We start from the raw sequence: 23,098 nt of genomic DNA on the forward strand, positions 1-23,098 counted from the left end.
AAATATTATTAGTATACAATTTATGAATAATTATTTTTTAAAAGATTTTATTTATTTATTTGACAGAGAGAGACACAGCTGGAGAGGGGACACAAGCAGGGGGAGTGGGAAAATGAGAAGCAGGCCTCCCGACGAGCAGGGAGCCCGATGTGGGGCTCAATCCCAGGACCCTGGGATCATGACCTGAGCCGAAGGCAGACGCTTAACGACTGAGCCACCCAGGCACCCCTTTATGAATAATTATTAACCAAGAAAGTAAACTTCAATTGCAAATGTATTTATTAATTAGATATATATTTTTTAATCTCTATTAATTCATATAGGATTTATTTACAATGAGAATGAGATAGGAACTAATATTGATTCTACTTCTGTGGGTGATTTTTAATTTTTTATAGTTTTAGGTGCTGAGAAATCTTATTGACATAAAGAGGCAAATGAGAATATAAGGTTTATTACAGTGATGTCACTTAATTCTTTGAATATCTTCAGATTATTTGCCAAGAGTATATAGTGATCTATCATCAGGAATTATTTTAATGAGCAATCTAGGTGTTTGTTTTCTTCACAGCCCTTGTCACACAAAATAATTTTCTTTATTTCTTTATTTTGCATTGCCCTTCCTGCCCCCCTACCCATATACCAGGATGCAGGCTTCACCAAAATAGGAACTTTACTTCTATTCTTTGGAATAGTGTCTGGCACATAATAGGCAATTAACAAATATTTGTTGAACAAATGGCTGAGGCCACTGTTACTCCTCCTAAGGGAAGGTAATCTTAGTGATTTTGTTAGGACAAGGGGAATGAAAGAAGATTGGTTGTGTAAGAAACTGAATTCTCCATGAGCTCAACTGCTGAGCTTCCTTCTTCCCCATGAATAGAAGTACACTGTTGTTTCAGTAGAACAGAGATTCTTCTTCCATCCTGAAATATGTAGCAGGAGCATCTCCCCACTTCTCCTATATCGCTGGCCCCAGGGACCTTGGCAGCCATCCTTCTGTCCTCTCCTCAGCAGGATCTCTAATAGATCATCCAGTAAGGTGAATGACCATCTATGGTGTCCTTGGGTAATTTTAGTGTGTCTGGTGTCTCCATCAAACTTCATTCATTCCCTAGTTGTGTGCAATACAAGAGGAAGCTTCTAGAAATCTCCAGTGATACCTTAGTTTACAGTTCCATGCCATTTGAAGGTCTACAAATTACATTTCCATATTTAATTTTTATTCTTTCCTCAGCTTTGTGAAGAGAGCAGGGCAGGTATTATCACCCCTTAATTTAATGATGAGAAAACTGGGGCCCAGGGAGATAAACATGCCCAATATCATAGGCAGGTGGCTGAGTATAGGTTTGAATACCTACTCTAGAAGTAGTATAGATTTGAATTTAAATCCAGCCTGCTTTACAAATTTACTAGAGTAACAGTAGGAAAGTAACTTGACTTCTCTGAACCTCAGTTAACTCAGTAAAATGGAACCATTAAGGACATTTGATGTCAGGAAGAAATTACTATGTTTACAGCCTTACCACTCAATAGTACATTGCCTTTCTTGCCATGAGGAGGTATTATTATTTCCATTTTAAAGATGAGAAAACTGAGGCATAGCATGGCAGAATAGTATCACCAACAATGTGTGCTTTGGAGTCAAGCTGCCTGAGCCCAAGTCCTGGGTCCATTACAAACTAGCTAAATGATTTTAGGCAAGTTACTTAATACATGCCTGGCACAAGGTAAAAGTCAATATATGTCAACTAATATTAGGCAACTTTTCCAAGGCCATAAACAAACAGCGGCAGTACTAGTTTCAAAACTAGTCAGTCTGATTCTAGAGACCATGCTCTGAACCATAACACTATGTTATTTAGAGCCAGAAAGTTAGGAGATAAGAACATAAATGTGAAAGAGAGAGAGAAAGAAAGAAAAGGTTCATTGGCTAAGGTTTAAGAGATACAAAGTACAGGAAAGAGAAAGGAGAAAATTTTGTAGAATATCAGGATATTTTTCTGTAAGGAAATAAATGGAATTTTCCCTTAGATCCCCTTTCCAAAGATTCCAATAAATAATTAAATTGCTCAAAAATTGTTCTCTGCCACAAAAGTGATGTTTCTTTAGAAAGCAATATTGTGATAAGATAGGCCACAAGACAGCACAGCTTTGTCAGGATTAAAATTTCTGAAAGAGTTCCAGCCATTCACTCTGGATAAGATCTCCATTTTGGGGGCTTGGAGATATGGAGCAGAAATTTCTAAGGCATATGCTACAGTGCATGTCCCCAGCAGCAATGTGACCTGCATACTGTGGATACTCATTCTATCCTGAGAATCAGTCAACTGGACAATCTAGATATCAACCCACTGAGAGTGTTTAGGCAGAAATCATGCTCCCTTCTCTGTCTCTATGTAGTTCCCTCTCAGTGCCATACTTATTAAACCCATTTTCCCTCTGGCAAACTGAGCCCAGGAAGTCCCACCTCTTCTTCCAAGATGGATAGGTCCCTGTCCACATTCTTGGCTTAGAGAAGAGAAATGGTCCCCTATTTTAAGCTAGTGTTAGGTGTTACCTGTGGCCACCTTCCAGGTGACAATGAATAGGCTTTGCACTGATCTATAACCTTAAAGTCTTCCAACAACTAGTACCCCCTTTGCCTCTGCTTTGCCTGTTCCAACAGCAACACCAATACCATCATATCTAACATGTAATGAGCAATTATTGTATTTGCTTGCTAAAACCAATTGTGGGTTCTGTAGAATGTTACCTCATCTTACCTCGGTTAGAGGATTATTGTCCTGTCAGATGTCTAGGATCTCTTTGTAGCTTCCAGAATCTATAATTTCAGTGCATACTATATGGTACCTTATGTTTCCTCTATCAAATATTGTTGTTATTATCAATAGGGAAAATAAGGGTCAACATTTCTTGGACTCTTACTATATGCTGTTGTATTAAGTACTTAATATACTTAGCATATTTAATCCCTAGAAAAAAACCTGTGAGGTATGTATGTGTATATGTATGTATGTATGTATTCTTATCCCCAATTTGCGAATAAGAAAACCAAAGTTTAGTGAGATTAAATGCCATTTCCAAAGGTTACACAGTTAGTGGTGGAGGAGCCAGGATGAGAACCCAGCTTGTTTAAATCTGAACTGCCCACTCTACTATGTGGAATTGCTCCTTCCATGATACTCATGAATAGGAGGGTTCAATTTACCTTTGTCTATGTATTTGGGATTAGAATTTTTTTGCATTTTGCAATGCATCATGTATACTAGCCTAAATCCACATTCAGATTTCTATTCTTTAAAAAAATAGAAGTTTAACTCTCAGATTCCTATGTGACAGTGACGATGGTATTTGCTTTCAGAGCAGCTGAAAAGCCTACTTGGAATACTCTTTTGGAATTTTGGAGAGTATAAGTAGTAAGTCATAGAATGGAATTCAGATAAACAAGGACATTTCACTTTCAGGGAGATAATGGTCCAAACTGGGTCCATCCTTGGTTACCAGATGGTGGCAGTTGTCAAGATCTTGTATTTTCCTTGGAAACCAGGGAAAAGTAAGGAAGAGAAATGAAGATATCTGAATTAAGAGAGAACAAAAAAACATTAAAATTAATAATTGCATAGTATATGGGCTTTTGAATGGCAATCTTGGAAGGAAATAATGCAGAAGCTTGTATGAGCAACAGATGCTGCCATCATCATCACAAAACACTACGTACCTCTGTCCTAGTTTGGGTTCTCCCAGAAGCAGACCCTGAGAAAAGGACTCTAGTGCAAATAGCTTAAGAACTGAAGTTAGAAAAGTAGGAAAGAAAAACAGAGAAGGAAAGGCAATAATTTTTTTTTAAAGATTTTATTTATTTATTTGAGAGCGAGAATGAGAGAAAGAGAGAGCATGAGAGGGGGAGGGTCAGAGGGAGAAGCAGACTCCCTGCCGAGCAGGGAGCCCGATGCGGGACTCTATCCCAGGACTCCAGGATCATGACCTGAGCCGAAGGCAGTCGCTTAACCAACTGAGCCACCCAGGCACCCCAGAAAGGCAATAAGTAAAGGAAGTGTTATCAAGCAGCTATTATTGTGGGCAACTGAACTTAATCCCAATCAGGAAACTCTGGGAGCCAGTGTCTTGATAGAAGACTGATGGGAGGTTATTAATTTCCAGACAGTTCTGGTCTTCCATAAGGGCAGACAAAGTGCCTTAGAATCAGATAAAACTTTCAGAAAGAGAAATGCAGCAACTGGCCACTGGAATTTACCCTCTGTCCTGAAGTAGTAAGGGTAAAGAAATAGGTTATGTCACTGATAGCATCTGAAGACAAATAGAAGCTAGCATGTATTGGGTGCCTGGGTGGCTCAGTCGTTAAGCGTCTGCCTTCGGCTCAGGTCATGATCTCAGGATCCTGGGATCGAGTCCCACATCGGGCTCCCTGCTCGGCAAGAAGCCTGCTTCTCCCTCTCCCATTCCCCCTGCTTGTGTTCCTGCTCTCGCTATCTCTCTCTCTGTCAAATAAATAAATAAAATCTTTAAAAAAAAAAAAGCTAGCATGTATTGAGTATTCAGTACTTAGTACTACCATATAAACTGGGCATTATTATTGTTGACATTTTGTAGTTAACAAAAAGTAAAGGAGGGTAACATGATTGTTCATGTGCAAATATCCAGTAAATGGTAAAGCCAGGAGTTGAACCCAGGGGTTCTGAATCTTAAAACTCATCGCCTTATTCCATGTAAGTATGCGGACTATAGCTTCAAGTTCCTCAGTCTATTCCCAATTCTCCAGCTCTATCTCTTTTGCCCACGGTAAGTGGTAAGTTTTTTTGTTTTTGTTTATTTGTTTTGTTTAGTTTCAGAAAAGATCCAAGTTGCTCCTAACAGGTTTCCATTGTCCCTTGATTTACATTTTCTAGGCAGAGTTAGTGATAATAACTGCTGACACTTCACAATCTTCTAAGTTTTACAGGTTTATCTTAGTTAATGCTCTTACCTAATCTATGAAGTAGGTACTATTATATCCCCACATATGGGTAAGGGAACAGAAGCACAATGTGGTAAATAATGTGGTGAAACCACTGATTCAGTGAATAGGAAAACAGCAGTTCAGTCTGATTTCAATTCCCTTGCTTGATCACTATGTTCTTCTCTCCTTCATCAGAAAGTTCTAAAACAACAAAGTGTTGAGTAGATTGTGGTGCTTGGTAATTCCAGGAACTACCCTTAAAAGGAAACAATGTTAGTGAACATAGTAAATGCAGGAAAATAGTAGCACTTCATCTCTACTCAGTTTTGATTTACAAAGTCTTAATAGAAACATAGGATATTCCTCTATCTTCTGGATGAACCTGCACATCTATGAACTCTTGTTTTAAGGTATCAATAACCAGGCTGACACTGGACTTAGAAATGTCATATTTATGTAAATTTCTAGCTGGGACAAAGCACCCTTGGCTTTGGGAACAGATCTGGATTCTAGATGGTGAGTATTTGTTTCAAAGGACTAAAGGGAAAGATGGATCAGTAATTGACACCTTCACATACTTGTTTATTTCTGATTTCAGAATATTTATTTCTTTGTTTATTTCTTTGTTACAGAAAATATTGAAATATGGGGCACCTGGGTGGCTCAACTGGTAAAGCATCTGCCTTCGGCTCAGGTTGTGATCTCGGGGTCCTGGGATCAAGCCCCACGTCAGGCTCCCCGCTCAGCGGGCAGCCTGCTTCTCCCTCTCCCTCTGCTCCTCTCTGTTGCTTGTGCTCTCTCTCACTTTCTCTCTACCTCACATAAATAAATAAAATCTTTTAAAAAAGAAAATTTTGAAATAAAGAAAATAAAAACAACAGAAAAAAACAAAATTCAAATTATTTTTAATCATATCATTTCTCTTCTCTTTAAAACAGAATATAAGGTAAAGAATGAGAGTAGTCTCCAACCCATTCCAGCCCTAGTAGTAACCACTGTCAACATTCTGGTCCTCACCAGTCTTTTCTTTCTTCTGTGATTATAGAAATATACCTATAGGCCATGTACATACCTATATACCATTGACAGCCTTTTTAAAAAATAAAAATATGATCATGATTTTTTCACTTAACAATACCTCCTGGACTTCCTTGATAGTATTTACAGATTTACCTCATTTTGTTTTTTAATTCCTGCACAATATTTCATTATACAGATTATAATTTACCTAAACAATCTCTTACTGATAGATATTTGACTTGATTCAAAATACTTGCTAATACAAAAATTGCTGCAAAGGTCATCTTAGTGTATCTTTTTACATTCTCCAGGTGGTGTCTTTTTAGATGATTCAGCATGAAAGATGTCAGATGGTTGGGGTTTTCCCCCTTTGAATTAACCAAGGTAAAGTCTAACTGAGTGTTTTTCTGATTCCCAAACTCCCTTCCAGTAATACTTCTGCTTCTAATTCTAGTTTAGATGCCTACAACCAGTAACAATGATTTAAATTACGAATCCTTAAAGGCAATAGTGTGTCTGCATTTCCATCCCAATACTCAACCAAGAAGAAAACCTGGTAGTTACCTTCCCTCCTCCTTCCTGCATCTTCTCTCCCTCATCTCCTACCTCCACCTAGGTGTAGTCTTCCATCTTGACCATTGCTTCCAGGGCCAGCCCTGAATCTTTTTGGATTCACAGAGACCAAAGCCTTGGAAGCTGTTGCTCAGTTGAATTGAAATATGCTTTCCATGCCTACCCACCCCATCCCCACCATGCCCCCACAAAAGGTCCATCTCCTTGAACAAAGGCTGTATCTGTGAAATGTTTCTTCAGTCTTGGAGAAACAGGAAGGCTTTTTCTCCTTGCACTCTGCCTCTACATTTATAGTGGAAGCCAGCAGAGAAGACTAACTTGAAGCAGAATAATCTCACATTCTCTCTCCACTTTTCAGCAGAAGGCAAGAGCCCCCAGGCCTCAACCCCAGCCTAGCCCTGGTCACCCACCTTCCTCTCAACTCTTTCCACAGGAGATTGCTGGATCTGGAAAGGGGAGGTGGGGAGTGGGGAGACCACCCAGTGGTTGGTGAAGCAGGGACCCTGGAAAGGGGGAATATGAGTAAAGGCATTACATATCTTGCCAACCCCTCTCCCCAAAGAGCCGGTTAGGAAGGACAAGAGTTGTGGTGTAGAGGGAAAAGCGGAGAGTGACTGAGCTTATCACCCTGGGAAATCTCAGCTCCACTGTGCAGTCTTCTGACACGTCTCTCTCACCTATCCCTCACTTGGAAGCGAAAATGGACCTAAAGAAAGAAGCGGTACCTCGACGACTTAGGTTGATTTCAACAAGCCAGCCTCCTTCGGGGAGAAAAAACAAGGTCACCTCCGCCCTGTCGACTCCCGGGGGGGCCCCCGCAGCCGCCTTCTCCCCGCAGTCATCTTCCTGGGTGCTGCCTTTCTGGAGCTGAAGCTGAGCTCCCAGGGAGCTGGGGACCTCGGTCTTCATAGGGATCCCCATTGTTGATTCTCTGGCTTTGGCCCTTTGTGGGCGCCTAGCTCAAGGACGAACCCCAGGCTCCTAAAAGACACCCAGGGGTGGCTGGGGAGGGAGCAGAGCCAGCCGCATCCTTGTCCTTTCGGGTGGAACTGGAGACTGCCCCGGAACCGCTGGGCGGGAGCTGTCCGTGGTCCTGGCCTACGTCAACGCTTGGATATTTAAGGCCAAGCACAGAGCGCTCATCTTCCACTACAGCTGATGAAGGAGTCCCAACTGTAGAGCTGGAACTGATTTTAATGAACCTGCTCGCATGCAAGGTCTGAGAGTCACGTTTCCGCACCCTCCCGAGCGTTAAGTCATTGCCTGGGCGAATCTGAAAATTTCTTTTCACGTTCCCCTTCTGTGCCAGCTCCCCTTTCTGGATTTAAAAGAGGTTAACTCTTTTGACGTTTCCCATCCTCTCACACTGCCCCCTCCTGGAATCTATTCTTCCTCCAGCTCCCTCCCCTGCCCCACCTCTGGATGTAGGCGGACAAGCGAGAGGTGAAGGCTGCATAGCTACGTGCTTATGCCATCTCTACTCCTGATCCCCAAGCCATCAAGCTGATCCTGATAATTTCAGGGCAGGCTGAAGCTGGGATTGGCTTAAAACCCATTACCATATGTGGAGGGGATGAACCTTTAATGCCAAATAGAAACTGAATCTTCGAAACAATGAGGTTTAATCCTCTTTAAATGAACCCTAAGTCAAGCAGAATAAGTCAATTATCATATAGTTTCACGTACTTGTGAAACATAAGGAATATCATGGAGGACATTAGGAGAAGGAAGGGAAAAATGAAGGGGGGGAAATCGGAAGGGGAGACGAACAGTGAGAGACTATGGACTCCGAGAAACAAACTGAGGGTTTTAGAGGGGAGGGGGGTGGGAGGATGGGTTAGCCGTGTGATGGGTATTAAGGAGGGCACCTACTGCATGGAGCACTGGGTGTTATATGAAAACAATGAATCATGGAACACTACCTCAAAAACTAATGATGTACTGTATGGTGATTACCATAACATAATAAAATTTAATTTAATTTAATTTAAAAAAATAAATGAATCCTGTGCTTGCAGTTTCATCTGAGCTGATTCTGAACCAGGACTGTAAAATGGAGGTTGCCTTCTTTTAGTTTGGAGAGCTTTGGGAGAGGGACGGAAAGAAGAGGCTGAAGAATGAGGTGTTGCATAGGTGGAAACATAGATCTCCTAAATCAGTTCTGCTCAGTGGGGCCACTGAGGTGCTGCTGGGTCGCCCTCACAGTAAACATTTTAATGCTCCAGGTCTCACGTGGAGCAGGAAATAGACGGTCAAACAAATACTTGTTAAATTAATCCCGAAAGGTGCAATAAACTGCTATTTTAATCATTATAATTTAATTGCTTATCTCTTCCCCCTGTCAGACTATACAGTTGATGGAAGATTTCTGGTGACATTTATTCTACAATCCTTTAATGAATGGGGATGGAGCAATATTTTTAGAGGAACAGGATTCCTTCTTATCACATCAGCTTATTTGAAGGACTAATTTGTCCTAGCCTATTTTGCAAGAATCTTTATTTCTACTTTGCCCTATACATTGGCTTTTTATAGGGTGGGCTTTGGAGCAAAGTGCTCAGAGGAGGAAATGGTCTGACCACTGTTCCAATGACTTTTATTTTTAAAACTGGTCTCGACTTACTGCCCATGGAAAGATAAATAGCTCCCCAAATCTCATTTCCTTTTTTAAAAAAATATTTTATTTATTTATTTAAGAGAGAGCACAGCGCACAAGCGGGGGTGGGGGGGGCAGACAGAGAGGGAGAAGGAGACTACCCGCTAAGCAGGGAGAAAGGTGGGCAGATCCTAAGACCCTGGGGTCATGACCCGAGCAGAAAGCAGATGCTTAACATTCTAAGCCACACAGGCACCCCCAAATTTCATTTCCTGAGGGGATCTTAAAATTAGGCAGCAAGGTGAAACCATTTTTTCTTGTATTGGTTCCTCAGTAGAACATGTCTGGAGAATGTTCGGTTTTTAAATCAATCTTGTTTATGTTAACTATTTCATAAAGTGAGCACAACATGATATTCTCAGTTGAGAAATAGTGTCTTTAGCAGCAGAGCAAATACTGGCTTTTTGGACATTGTGATTTAAAACTGTACTGGTAATGCCTCAGCTCTGGAAGAAGGGAACTGTCTAATGGCATGCCAATTTCAGAAATGAAGGTGGAAAGTGAAGTTCTGTTGTTTTAGCTTCAAACAGGACATTTCCATTTCAATCTTCAAAGTTGTCCCTTTCACATACAGTTTTAGCTTCAAGTTGATATAGATTTCCTATTTTACTGCTCACGACATTTATATGTACATATAGATTTGGACTGTTTTGAAAGGTTTAAATTCTGCTTTGGTCAAATTCTTTTCTCAAATGGAAGCCAGAGAGTCTTTATGTAGGCCACTCTAATAACTGTCCTTTTTTGGCAGAGGGAGAAGAAGAACCAACTGAGATCATATCGCTGAACCAAGATGAACAAAAATATAATAACTAATTCTTATGGGAGCTCATTTGTGCTTTATAACAGAATAATAAACATTTGAAATTGCTAGATACTGCTGAAAGTGATTGAGAAGCTTCTATGTACACGATGTGCTATTTTATCTTTGTGACAATCTTGTGAGGTAGGCATGCATCTTCCCTATATTACAGAGGAGGAAAATGAGACTAAAGGAGAGTAAGAGTCCATCCAACTAGGTTCAGCTTGATGGAAAAACTGGCATTCGAATTGGGATTACCAGAGCAGCACTACTGAGAAATGTTACACCCTTCCATTTCAAACATTATCGCATGGGAGTGCACCACTAAAAAAACAAACTAACTAACAAAAAAGTACCTGGCTTTACTCTGTATAAAGCACAAAAAACTGGTCATTGCCACCAAGGGAATAAATGTCACACTTGTCTATTCTGTCTTTCCATTACTCAGCCAAAATTTATTCAACGTCTGCAGTGAGCAGAGACAATCATCAGAGTCATGCTTCCTGGCTTCTGTACTAACTTCTTCATGACCCTTACCCCATCCTGACTTTTGTTCCCAAAAAGGGTAGGCTCTGGGGCTTTACCACTCCCTTCCATGCCAGTGGTACCTTTCTGGCTGTCCATGGTGCTGAGAAACTCTGCTCTGAAAGGTGTGAATAGTCTTGTCCTCTCACTCCTCTCCAGCGTCAGCATGCTCTCCTGTGAGGCACTTCACGTCATAAAACCACTATATTCTAATCCCAGACTTCCCTCCACTCTAGGAAACAATTTTTTTCCCCCAAGAGGGACTCAGCAGGGAGCCTCTTGTCTCTCTGACTTTCCCAAGGACATTCAGGGAATAGAAAGTTTTGGAAAGGTTCTGTTTTCTCCTTCCCCACTCCAAAATCTGACTTTTTGTTAAGCCAAGGAAATGGAGCTCATTGGGCACCACAGCTTCAGGGCTGGTGGCAGAGAGGAGTATTAGGACCCTGGAGGAGATAGAAAGCCTTCATAGTCCAGCAGATACCCTTTGCAAATAATGCTGTTGCTCCAGACTGATTCTCTACTCCTGGGTGGTGTCAATCCCTGAAGACCCTCCAAAGAATGGCTTTGAAATACATTCTCCCACAAACAGGGCCGGTAAAGGCTATGGGAAGGGTCAGCTTCTCTGTGCCTGTGTTGGCCGAGTCTCCAACTCAGTCCCAAATATCATCTTGTGGCTTCTTCGAGGTCAAAGGGATGGTGTGTGTGTGTGTGTGTGTGTGTGTGTGTGTGTGTGTGTGTGTGGTGTGATGGGATGAGTGACTTCTGAAAGAAACCCAAAACCCACATTTTAGAGACATAAGTGAAAAACTCAAAGATACAAATGAAGATGCATTCCTAATCCCTCTTCTAAGTCCAAACTCCACTCTCCCCTGACCACTCAGAAGGAATAGTGGAAATCGGCCCTTTGCCACACAACCCTCTCCATTTGCAAGGAGATTCCATAAAAGGACAGGAGGCAGCTGATATTTCTTTGAGAACCTTTAGGAATAAAGAGACCTCAGGGAGGACTAAGTTTATTTCTTTTTAAGTAGATATTCCTTAATTTACTTCTAGGAAGAGTAAATCATAAACATTCAAAGTATGCACCAATTTTAATAAACTCAGTAAAGGATACTGATACATTTACTTTCTTTGGACATCATCTAACTCCAAAGAATGATCTGAGAAAAAAATAAAGGCTGCAGTTCAAGCTATAATCATTTATCTTTTATCCATTTAGGAAAACTGAAAAATAAGCAGGTATTATGCTCTCTGCTTTGCTCCCTCAAATTGGAGACTCAGGAAATCCATCCATCTTTCAGGGAGGTACATCTTTAAAAAAAAAGGATTTATTTATTTATTTCAGAGAAAGAGCACACAGAGGGAGAGACAGAGGGAGAGGGAGAGAGAATCCCAAACAGACTCTGTGCTGAGCACGGATTCCCATGCAGGGCTCGATCCCAGGACTCAGGGAGGTACATCGTTTTCTCAGGAATGTTCTATTACTTAGAGACTATTGTCATAAAAGAAAGTGTGCAAGAAACATACAAAAGAAACATTGTTGAAGAGCAACACTGAACAACTATGAATCATATTGTAGAGAAGAGTTGTATGTATATACTAAAAGGCTAGATTCAATCTTCTCTACAATTACTTACCACTCTGAGTTTATTCTTTAAGCTTACTACACAGGAGAAGGTAAACTGTATCTTGGAGCTAGCAGAATTAAAAGTGAGATTATAAATGAGAAAATTCACAGCACAGAAACTATTAAAGCCATTACTAGCACATATCAAATCTACTACTGTTTATAGTTTTTGAAACTGCACAGGAAAACTATTAAAAGGCAGGGATCTTGTGTGTGTGGTGGGGGTGGGTGGGTACACACTCCACTGGAAAGAAGCTTTGATCATTTTTTTTTCCCTCTTGCCTTTGCAGAGTCCATTTTTATAGCCTCTCCTATTTTGTCTCCTCTGTAATTTTTTGCAACTGTTAGGCAAGGCACTCATTGCTTTCTGACCATTTCAGCTCCACTGTGGATAACTGAAACATTTTATTGATACAATTTTGCTTCCTTTATTAATTAACAAACATTTATTAAGTACTTTCATATGTAAGTTGTTGTTCAAGCAGTATAAATACAAACTACTTAGCCATAATCTACTCTAAAGGTACAATATCTTTTTAAAAAAAATTAAATTAAGATGCAAAATGTTCTATAGCATTTTAAAGGGAAAATTGCAAATTTAGTTGTTTCTCAAGTTTTCCTGCAAAATAGCTTGTTTGTGAGAGACAATCTTCACTACACTCCCTATGATTCACCTCACTCAGAAATTTTTTAAAGGATTATTAAGCACCTATTATGTACTATATGCTAAGGTTTCTAGAGGTAAAGACAGGCAAGGTTCATATTTTTATGAAGTTGACATTTTAGTGTTAGATTCTTTGATAAACAGTTAAGCTATATAACTTAGGAACCTAGAATTAAAATTTAAATTGATCCTTTTAGAAACTTATTGAACACTAATACTAAAAATTTTTAATGTTCTTACATGAATTTCTCTTTTTTGGACACAATAGGGATAGCTATCGGTAAAGCATTACTATTGTTTCTAAAAAAAAAAGCAGCCCATTTACTAAATATTAAAGAGATAATACTAACACATGAAAATATATTGAATCCATTGCTGTAAGTTGGGCTTTATATCCAGATAAAAAGAACTAAGTACTGAGTAACACATTACTAAAAAATCAAAGATTATCTTCTATTCAGTATGTAATTTTTTCTGCAAAATTGCAAACTAAACCTAAGCTTTAACTTCAAACACACTAAATTATTTTCAGTAAGACTAAAAAGCACTACAAAATAAAATATCCAGTCTAAAATGCTATAAAATATTCTAGTTCCAAAATCAAGAACTTCTCTAATTTACATTTATGCGATCTGAAGAGAAATCAGAGTAATATAAAGTAAAGAAACATTTATCAAAATAGTCCCTTTGCAGGGTGTTTGGGGTCTAAAAAACAGATAAAAGAACATTACCACTTTTAGCATCAGCGTTTGTCAGTGGGTTCTACAGAGGCATGAGGAAATAAATACAGATGTGCAAACCCAACTTCAAAGCAATGAGATCTCAGACACAATCAGACCAAATTGTTCTAGCATATTTGGGCTGGTATTATTACACACTGTTAGTGGGTCAGGGACATCTGTTTAAAGATACATGTTAGCATTTGAATTGTATTTCAAGGCTGGAAGAAAACTTGATTCATCCAGTTAAACTCCTTCATTGTTCAAGTAAAACTGAGATCCAAAGTAAATTATGCAAGGTGGCATAATTGGCAATTGGCAGAACTGGCCACCAGAAGTCGTTTTCTCAAACTTAATGTACCCAATAGACTTCGCTGGGCACAAAAAACAAAACAAAACAAAAACAAAACACCTGGGGTACTTAAAAATGCTCCCTCCCTGGATATTCTAGTTGGATAGAGCTGGGATGTGCCCAGGATTTATTGTTGATGATGATACAGCTGGTTTGAGAATCACATGTGAAGAAATACTATGCAAGTCCTTTAAGATTTAACTATTTCCAAAATAAAGTGTTAGAGTGAAAATTTCAAAGCACAGCTTTAAAGATGCTGTTATTCTCCCTACTGTTTCTCAGATACTCATGCTCATGTATGTGTAAAATGTACAGCCAACAGAAGTTAGTCTGTTGACTATCCAGACATAACTTGGATTATCACAGTGAACTCCTGTAATGGGTTGGAAATCTGAGACTGATCATTTTTTCTTGTCACAAGATTATCCAGTTAATGTATTTCTAAGGCAATGGAGAGGAATATTTCCTTCCAAGAAACATTTGGAACAGCAAAATTTTCTAACCACTAGACTTTTTTTAACATAACATAAAATTCTCACTTATGTTGAGGATTTACTATTTAATAATGTATTCCCTTATTCTTTCAATGAGTATTTATTGAATATCTACCAGTCAAGCCTTCAGTTAACATCTGTTGCATCACATGTGTCTGCAAAATATCTACAAAACAGATGAGAATTAATTGGAAAATGATACTGAAAGTTGTGGGAGTCAGGTGAGGAGTTATATTACCTTCTATGGCAGTATTTATGATTACAATAAAATATACAGAAATGCTTCAATATCATGCTATGAACTTCAACCTTTATAACTATTTTAATGGGCTCTTGAATTAAAGGAAATCTACATGGGTAAAACACAACAATAATTAGAATCATAGTTCACTGAAATAGAAAATGACTTTTGTAGGTTAAGATTTATACTAAATCAACAAATTCAATTCTAATGACAAGCTTGTGTTTTACATTGAGTGATATATATTCTTTTTTTTTTTTTTAAGATTTATTTATTTATTTATTTGAGAGAGAGAGCAGGAGAGGGGGGAGGGTCAGAGGGAGAAACAGACTCCCTGCCGAGCAGGGAGCCCGATGCGGGACTCGATCCTGGGACTCCAGGATCATGTCCTGAGCCGAAGGCAGTCGCTTAACCAACTGAGCCACCCAGGCGCCCGAGTGATATATATTCTTTTAGGAATTCTCTATGGCAAATAACAAAAGCATATATGAAGCTTGAATAAATGAGGTCCCAATTTTAATTAACTTTGATGAAATGTGACAGATTATTGATTTTAATTGAATTGAGAGCACGGGATTATCATCTCTAAATCAAAGATGACCCCAAAAGATTATGCTTTGGGGTATGTATTAATATGATGTCATTTCAAGTTATTTTGATTTATTTGTTCATCCTCCATCTTGTTCCAAAAAGCATTTAAGTCTATCAATTCAAATTAAGGTTTGCTTTTCAAACTTTTTCAGATGAAATGAAAGTAGTTGGATTTCCAGCAACAGATTCTCAGTTGACAGGTTTTGTCCATGGTTTCATTTTATTTTCTGGAGGGCACTACAAAGGATTCCAACTTCACCTACAAAGAAAAAAAAATGGGCCACTTACATCATGAGAAGACACCCTTTAAATTTCTTTTTTTTTTTTTTAAAGATTTTATTTATTTATTTGACAGAGAGAGACACAGCGAGAGAGGGAACATAAGCAGGGGGAGTGGGGGAGGGAGAAGCAGGCTTCCCGCCGAGCAGGGAGCCCGATGTGGGACTCGATCCCAGGATCCTGGGATCATGACCTGAGCGGAAGGCAGACGCTTAACGACTGAGCCACCCAGGCGCCCACACACCCTTTAAATTTCTACAATGTGTAACACTTTAGGGGATTGGTGGGATGTATGGATAGGCTGGGTACCACCCGAACCTTCAAGGAGCTTACAGATTAGTTATGGTGATAGGATTTGGGCAATTATAGCATGGGGACTTACAAGTTTTAATGTAATTAGCTTCCTCTTTCCATTGAAGGAGTTAACAGTTTTCTCTCTTTTTCTTTTACAGGACCATCTATAGATGTTTGCAAGGACCTAAGCCATGAAACCTAAAAGTGTGGTTCACATGAACCTCCTGTGTCAGGATCACCTAGGGCCTTATTACAAATACAAACTCTCAAGACTTACCACAAATTTAGTAAATTTAGTCTAGGGCTATGAGCCAGGACTGTTCACTTTTAACTAGCTCTCCAAATGATTCTGATGTACACTAGGTTTGAGAATGCATGGTCTAAGCAGATAACTCAACCTAGATTGCTAGACCACTGGACTACAATGGAGCTGCTCCCATTCATGCCATATTCTCACATGCCAAGGGGCCACAGGAACAAAAACACTTCAAAAAAGTAGAAGGGACCCTGGAGATGGACAAGCAATATCAGTGGGGTATTAGAGGGATACTTCAAGCCCACCTGCCTTTTTGGCCTTTGTTAGCGTTACATAAGGTAGGAACCTCCACTTAACCTAGAATTCCTCCCTTTAGGCTTCTCACCCCTTTGATGGTTTCATTCATCCATTTAATAACTCTTGAGGACCTAATATACTTTTTTAGGACTAGAGCTAGGTACCAGGGATTTGACAGTGAACCCAACCTGGTCCTCTACTCAGATCTTGTTGGGGAGTCAGACAAGTAAACAATTACAGAACAATATAGTGATATGTGCTCTGAGAAAGGGATCTGTAGGAATGCCAAGAGAGGAAGGACACCCAAACCAGTCTTCCTACAAGAAGAGATACCTATGAAAGACTTAAAAGATGAACTGGAATTGGGGACCTCTAAATGAGAATGGGCATGAGAGTATTTTAAACATAAAGTATTGCATGAGCAAAGGCCAGAAACCAGGCGGGAGTATGGGAAGTAAAATCTGGTCAGTGTTGTGGAGGGGAGTTTGAAGCACTGGAAAGAAAATACAGTGAAGAGCAATGTAATACTGTGATTTTTAAAATGAACAACTGTTATAATATCCTCATTGTCCTGGAAGCATGGAAGGCCCATGGTTGAGCTACTAGATGGCCAATAAAGTAGCTAGAACCTGTCTTATAAGGGCTGGAATTCCAGGCACAGCCATATCCACTGGGCACTTAAAGGAAACAGACTGGAGAGGCAAAGGAGAAAGAGGAACATGGCAGTGACAAGCCAGGGTGGAAAGCTGGTATGGTGGTGGGAGGTAGCATAGAATCTAGGAAGGTCAAAGAAGAAAAGATACTCTAAGCAATTCTGGCCTTTTTACCTAATTTTTCTCCCTCAACAAACAAAAGGCTTACCTGGAGGTGCTTTTCTCCTTAATTCAATATTTAATAAATTTCTTTTTGTTCCTATGGTGAGGGCAAGAAAATACAACTCTCTATTTCTGGTAAAGAGAGTGGCCTCCTGGGGTGTAAGTTACTTACTGTTGATGGAGTCGGCCAAAATCTTAAGTTGCTGTGTATTGTCCAAGACCTCAATCCTTTGAGTGTATGGGTCATAACGAACTGAGAAGGGCCGTGGGATTGTAGCAGCAAAGTTCCTGAAACCAAATCCACAAAGCTCAGTAAAGGGCACCATTCAGGGAAAAATAATTCTAAAAGATTCCTCAGTGGCATTTCACTTCAATCTCACTAGAACAGGGGCTCTGAGAAGTGAAATGGAATTTTAGTGAGATCCTTTTGGGAAGCCTTGTGTTCTGTGTATGTGTCTAGGTGTATATACAAACACACATGGGCACATACTTATTTAGTTACCTACCTCCAAAATGACAGAGATAGCTTACAATAAAAGCACAGAATACATTAAGGCCAAAATTCTTACCATTAAATAAAATCAAAAGAGCAAACAAATCTAGCCAAAGAATGCTATAGAAAAAAATAAGCTCTGAGATGCTTGGAAATCAATGCAAGGAGGGAAACACAGCTCTCAAGAATGGAAGAAAATACTATGTTATTAATGAAACTTAACATGAATTGAGTGCCTCCTATGTACCAAAACTATGTGAGGTCCTAATTGTTCTATACTTTTTACAACTATCGTTCCTAACTTAATCTTCATAAAAACCTTAGAAGGAAGGTACTATTACTATCCCTATTTTACTGATGAGAAAACTGAAGTTTAGGGAGATTCAATGACTACCAAGGACATACTGGCAATAAATTGTGCAGCTGAAACCCTTTTCAGGTAGTCTGACTCTGGCCTGTGTTCTTCACTTCTTTGTCTTCTTGATGCATTCATTACTCCTGGGTCTAGGAGGAATGTACCAGGAGGACCTTATAAGGGACATTAAGCAATGCAAATAATAAGATATCCCCCAATAACCTATAAAATGCAATGGCATCACAAATAATATTTCTAAGTTGGCTTCTGGTGAGAGTTGAATCTGCCATACTGAGAAGACAATTCTAAGGGAAACTAGTGGGCTCTCCAAGTTTGGCAAGAGTGGTGGATCATCATGGCTGGAAACCCAAGTTCCAGAGCCAGGCACTGGGCTCAAACCTTGCCTCTACCAATGACAGCCCTTGCAAGCTGCACCTCGGTGTCCTCATTCCTCTATAAAACTGGAACAGAGCAGTACTACCTGAGAGGGTCATAGCAAGTGCTGTTATAGTATAGAGTAAGTGCTACATGAGTGTTAGCTGTTCTCTTTCATTAGTGACTGGGGACTCAAGAAGAACAAATGGTGAAGTATATGTCTCCACCTCTACTTCTCTGAAAATAGCTTTCTCAACCCCACTGGTGACATGAAGCATGTAATGCATGTCTGTGATTTGGCCTGCTCTGCATCTCCTCCTTCTTATTCCCATCGTTTACCTCATCTTTGCTTTGCGCAATCTGCCTCTATGCCAAGAGAGGGGTTCATCTAGGCAATCAGTCTCAGGGCCCAGCCCCTCCTCTAGCCAGGGAGTGGGCACATGACCCACTCAGCATTGTTTCTTTCTGCCTAGAACTTGAATCTTGAAACTGAAAATGGTTGAAGCTGGTTTCTCTTAGCTGGGAGGCTTTGAGAGAATCCCTTCCTTTTCTGAACCCTGTTTTTCAGCATTCCCTTTGACTCTGTGAGTCACCTCTCAGCAGGATGGAGTTTTTGTGGGTGTCTCCTCTGAGCTGTGGATACTGACAGAGCGGGTGGGATTTCAAAGGCCCAAAAAGTCTAGGTTCTGGAAAGCTCTTCTCTGCTGGTCTGGGATTGATCACTTCCTGGGTTAAAAAGTCATCATCAGGAGGGCCCATTTAAATGTGATCCTGGTTTGATAGATCCTGTTTTGAGCACCACTGCCTGGGTCCAAACCCTGGGTCAGCCACTTACCAGCTGTATGACCCTGGGTGAGTCTTTTACCCTTTCTATGATTCTGAACCCCACCTGCAAACTTCATAGTCTTATTTGAAGTTTAAATGAATCAATACATGAAAAACAACTTAGAACATTTAGTATTTGGTACATAATAGGTGTTAATACATTTAATCTTCTTCTTCTTCCCCTTCTTCTTCTTCTTCTTCTTCTTCTTCTTCTTCTTCTTCTTCTTCTTCTTCTTCTTCTTCTTCTTCTTTCTTCTCTTTCTTCTTCTTCTTCTCCTTCTTCTTCTGATTATTATTACCCAGGAGGGATAATGCACAAACCCACTGAAATCCATAACCCCAAAAGGGTCCCAGAAATGGCAGAGAGGAAACTTTAGGGGCTAGAGGAAGGCTATACTCCCAGTAAGGAGTGGAGATTTAGGAAATAACTAGAAATGAATAACTGAAAGAACGTGAAGGCCCTGGAGAGATAGGAGGAAGGGAGACATTTTAGGCCAAACCATGTGGACCTGTGGGCAAGCATTTTACCTTCCATCACCTGAGCTCAACACAGTGGAAGCTGGCATACCCAGCTTTGTGGGATCCCAGAAACCTATATATCTATGTCTATCATCCCTCACGGATAAGATATAAAAAAAAGTGGTAACAAACACTGAGTATCAGGATAGCCATGTCCAGGTAGACCCTCTGCCTGGCCTGTCTCTTGATAGGAGGAGAGTCCTCAAGTGGATTATAGACAGGGCTGTCAGCTCAGTGGGCTGAGAATCTGAGTCCTGATAGCTTTCCATCCCCATCAGCCTTTTGCTGGATTGTCTCTGAGACTGATGCACTTGCCTATTACTTATTGCATGCTTACTATGTATCAGGCACTTTTCCAGAGACTGCGGAAAGAACAGGAAAACAAAAAGGACAAAAATTCCTACCCAAATAGAGCTTAAATCATATAATATATTAAACATTAGCAGGTGCTAAAGAGAAAAATAAATTGCAGAAGGGTGTAAGGAGTGTGGGGATGGGGCTGGGTAGGGATTTTAAGTAAGTTGGTTAGTTAGAGAAAGACACACAGAGAAGGTTAAATGTGGGTGAAGATTTGAAGGAACAAAGAAGGTGAATTATGCAGATGTTGGGAGAATAAAGTGAACAAGGAATTCCCCCAGGTTAGAAGAATCCTAGGAATGATTTGTTGGGGACCTTCTGTGGCTACTCTGTACACAGGAGAGAGTTCAGTGTCTGGGCTTAGTGGCTACATTAAAACAAGGATCCAGTGGCAGAATTGTCTGCAGGGGTCAACATGTCCAGACAATAATCTGTGAAATGGGGTCCCACTAAGGAACCCCTCCCAAACATAAAGTGGAAAAGGACAAGGGTGGGGAGGCTCTGTCTGCTGCATACTGTTGCTATAAGCATTGGAGTCCACTCTCCTGGACAACCACATACAGATCAATGGCATCAGACCAAATCAGGAGTCCCCAAGATCTTTTGACACACCTTGGTCACCACCTCACCTCACTTTCTCCTTTGCATCATTAAAACTCTCAGCCACATAATAGAGGGGCTGGAACTCTGTGACGGTGTACTCCTGGACGGCTGTCTTCTCCAGCTCCAGGGGGAGGAGCTTTGGCGTGCCAGACAAGCAGTACTGCAGGCAGCAAGTGGAAAGTTTTCACAGGTAAGTCTGGGTCAGTTGTTCCTTTTGCCTCCCATAGGCTGTTTGTGCACCTTTTCCCATCTCATCCTGATTCCTTCCACACCCCAGCCCAAATGCAGTAAACTGAATTATTTCACATATACTAGATCCTACCCTCACAGCCCATCTAAAACCTATAGTCCAGCTAGAAAGGAGTAATTCCGTCTAGCCATTTTCATGTGAGATGATCAATAGAGGATGTGAGAGCCAACCACATGGATTTGCATACATCTGTAGGCACAGTTCAGCCTTGGGATTGGGAGGCCCTTCTGTTTTGTAGACTTGTGTACTTGCAGTTCAATTTCTACATCTAACACCCAAAGTCATGAACAAATCAGAGCTGCTAAGGTACCAATCATTTGAGGATTAACTCCTGGGTTAAATCTCAAAATGGGTATTAATGGGGTCATACCTGTAATTCACCAAAAGACGACAGGAGCCCAGCACCATACGCCTTTATGGAGTCTCCTTGTTTGCAGAGGCCAAACTCCACAGTAAACCAGTAAATCTGGGATGGAAAGTGAGGTTGAGAGCACACCCCAAGGAAGGGAAAGGCAGCAGATGCCCCAGGGCTAAGGACGGGACTGTCCAGGTGGGCGTTTGTACAGGTCTGTTCTCTGAATCACCATGACCTGGGGTCACTTCTCCGTGTTCTGTCTTACTCTATCCAGTCACTGGTTGAATCAAGAGTTGGCTGAATGTAAGATGTGATAAGAAGCAGAGAGGGAGTACTGAGGAAGCCCCAAGATACCCCCAGAAGGTAACTCTAGATGACAGGAATTCCTCAACCCCTTTTGCTTTCTTCTCTGTGGCATTAACTATAATGAGATGTTCCCTTTAGTTGGTCAGACTTACCATGCAAACCCATCAAGCTCAGTCATGGGAGGTAGGAGACCAGGTAGTGATAAAATCATTGAGGGCATCCTGCCATTCATGCTAAAACTTGGGGTGTTTCTGATGTACTGCCAACAACTGCACTTATCCTCCTCAAATAACCAAGTCCTTTTCTTTAAACAGCTCCCAGTCCAACATGTCCTAGATGCCTGGCCTGAGGAAGGTGATCCTGGAATTCTGGCATAACCCTATTGACCAGGGCCAAGAGAAACCTTGGGCCCAGTTAGATGCTGGAGACAGTCATGGTCTTAGAGAATTAGGGATGGGTTATGAGGTAAGTCTGTTTATTGCACTAAAGAATGTGAAACTTGGGAAGGCTGTCAGCTTAATCAGTCTCACCTCCTCACGTACAGATGATGTGTTTTCAGCCCAGAGAGGTCAAGCAATATGCATCCAGTTACATAGCAAATCAAAGGCAGAGCAAGAACCTAGAGCTGTTCCCTGCCCAGTGTATCAATAGTAAGGTTTTTGTTTTTGTTTTTTGAGAAGTTATGTTGGCGATGAGTACTTTTATCATTGTCATAGCAGGTAACATGATGCTCTGAGTTCTTAGTTTGTTTTCTTCCTACAAGTGAGAGATTCCAAGATCTTCAACTTCTTTGAAAGCTGCTTCTTGCATCTATATAGAATCTAACATTTAAAAATTTATGTTCACACACACTTAACTCTTCAGACCCTTATGATATGCTTTTTAGGTGGGCAGAATATAAACTAATATAACCATTTTTAGAGATGAGGAAGCAAAAGCTGCTTGCCCAGCGGCTCAGAGCAGCTGGTCAGTGAGAAACTTCTGGAAATTTTTGCTCTTCTAAACCGATTTCATAAACTTCTAAACTGATACATCTTATTGATAAATTCTCATTCATTTGTGTCCCTTAATTCCTTACAAAGCTTTATTTTTCATCTTCCAGACTGAACAAATTGTAAGAAATGTGACTCAGACACTGGGGAGGGATAAACTCAAGTTGGAAAGGAGTCTGTAGGAAGAAAACCCCCTACTGTGAAGAGTTGTTGATTCTATGCTTCAATGGATGAGTGTCATCACATTCACTGGGGAGAGAGAAGTGTTCAATAAGATGAGAAAAACCCACCCCCATTTCCAACCTTGTGTCTAATAAAGGAAAGATCCTAATGCTAGATCCAGTGCAAAAGAGGTGTGTAAATATTTCCTCTTCAAAGCCATGAATCCAGGCTATTCCCCCCACACACACTTTATGCCCAAAGGTTCTCAAGGGCTATCATTACAGCCCATTCCTGTTTAAGATACTTTGTTTAAAATTACATGCAAACATTTGCATGTAGCTGAT

General features: G+C 40.4%; 1 protein-coding gene across 1 annotated transcript in view; it reads right to left on the reverse strand.

Moving 5' to 3' along the window:
• Positions 1-15,132: 15,132 nt before the first annotated feature.
• The window catches only part of PAH (phenylalanine hydroxylase), a 65,551-nt gene continuing 57,585 nt past the window's right edge, over positions 15,133-23,098 (reverse strand). The window contains exons 10-13 of the mRNA XM_081822302.1: positions 21,310-21,405; positions 20,716-20,849; positions 17,335-17,450; positions 15,133-15,480 (exon numbers count right to left, since the gene is read on the reverse strand). Coding sequence (XP_081678428.1) covers positions 15,437-15,480; positions 17,335-17,450; positions 20,716-20,849; positions 21,310-21,405 — 390 coding nt within the window. The 3' untranslated portion in view covers positions 15,133-15,436. The remainder of the gene's footprint in view (positions 15,481-17,334; positions 17,451-20,715; positions 20,850-21,309; positions 21,406-23,098) is intronic.

This window comes from Leptonychotes weddellii, chromosome 5 (assembly GCF_054177405.1).
Source record: "Leptonychotes weddellii isolate Sample4059 chromosome 5, ASM5417740v2, whole genome shotgun sequence".
NCBI lineage: Eukaryota > Metazoa > Chordata > Mammalia > Carnivora > Phocidae > Leptonychotes > Leptonychotes weddellii.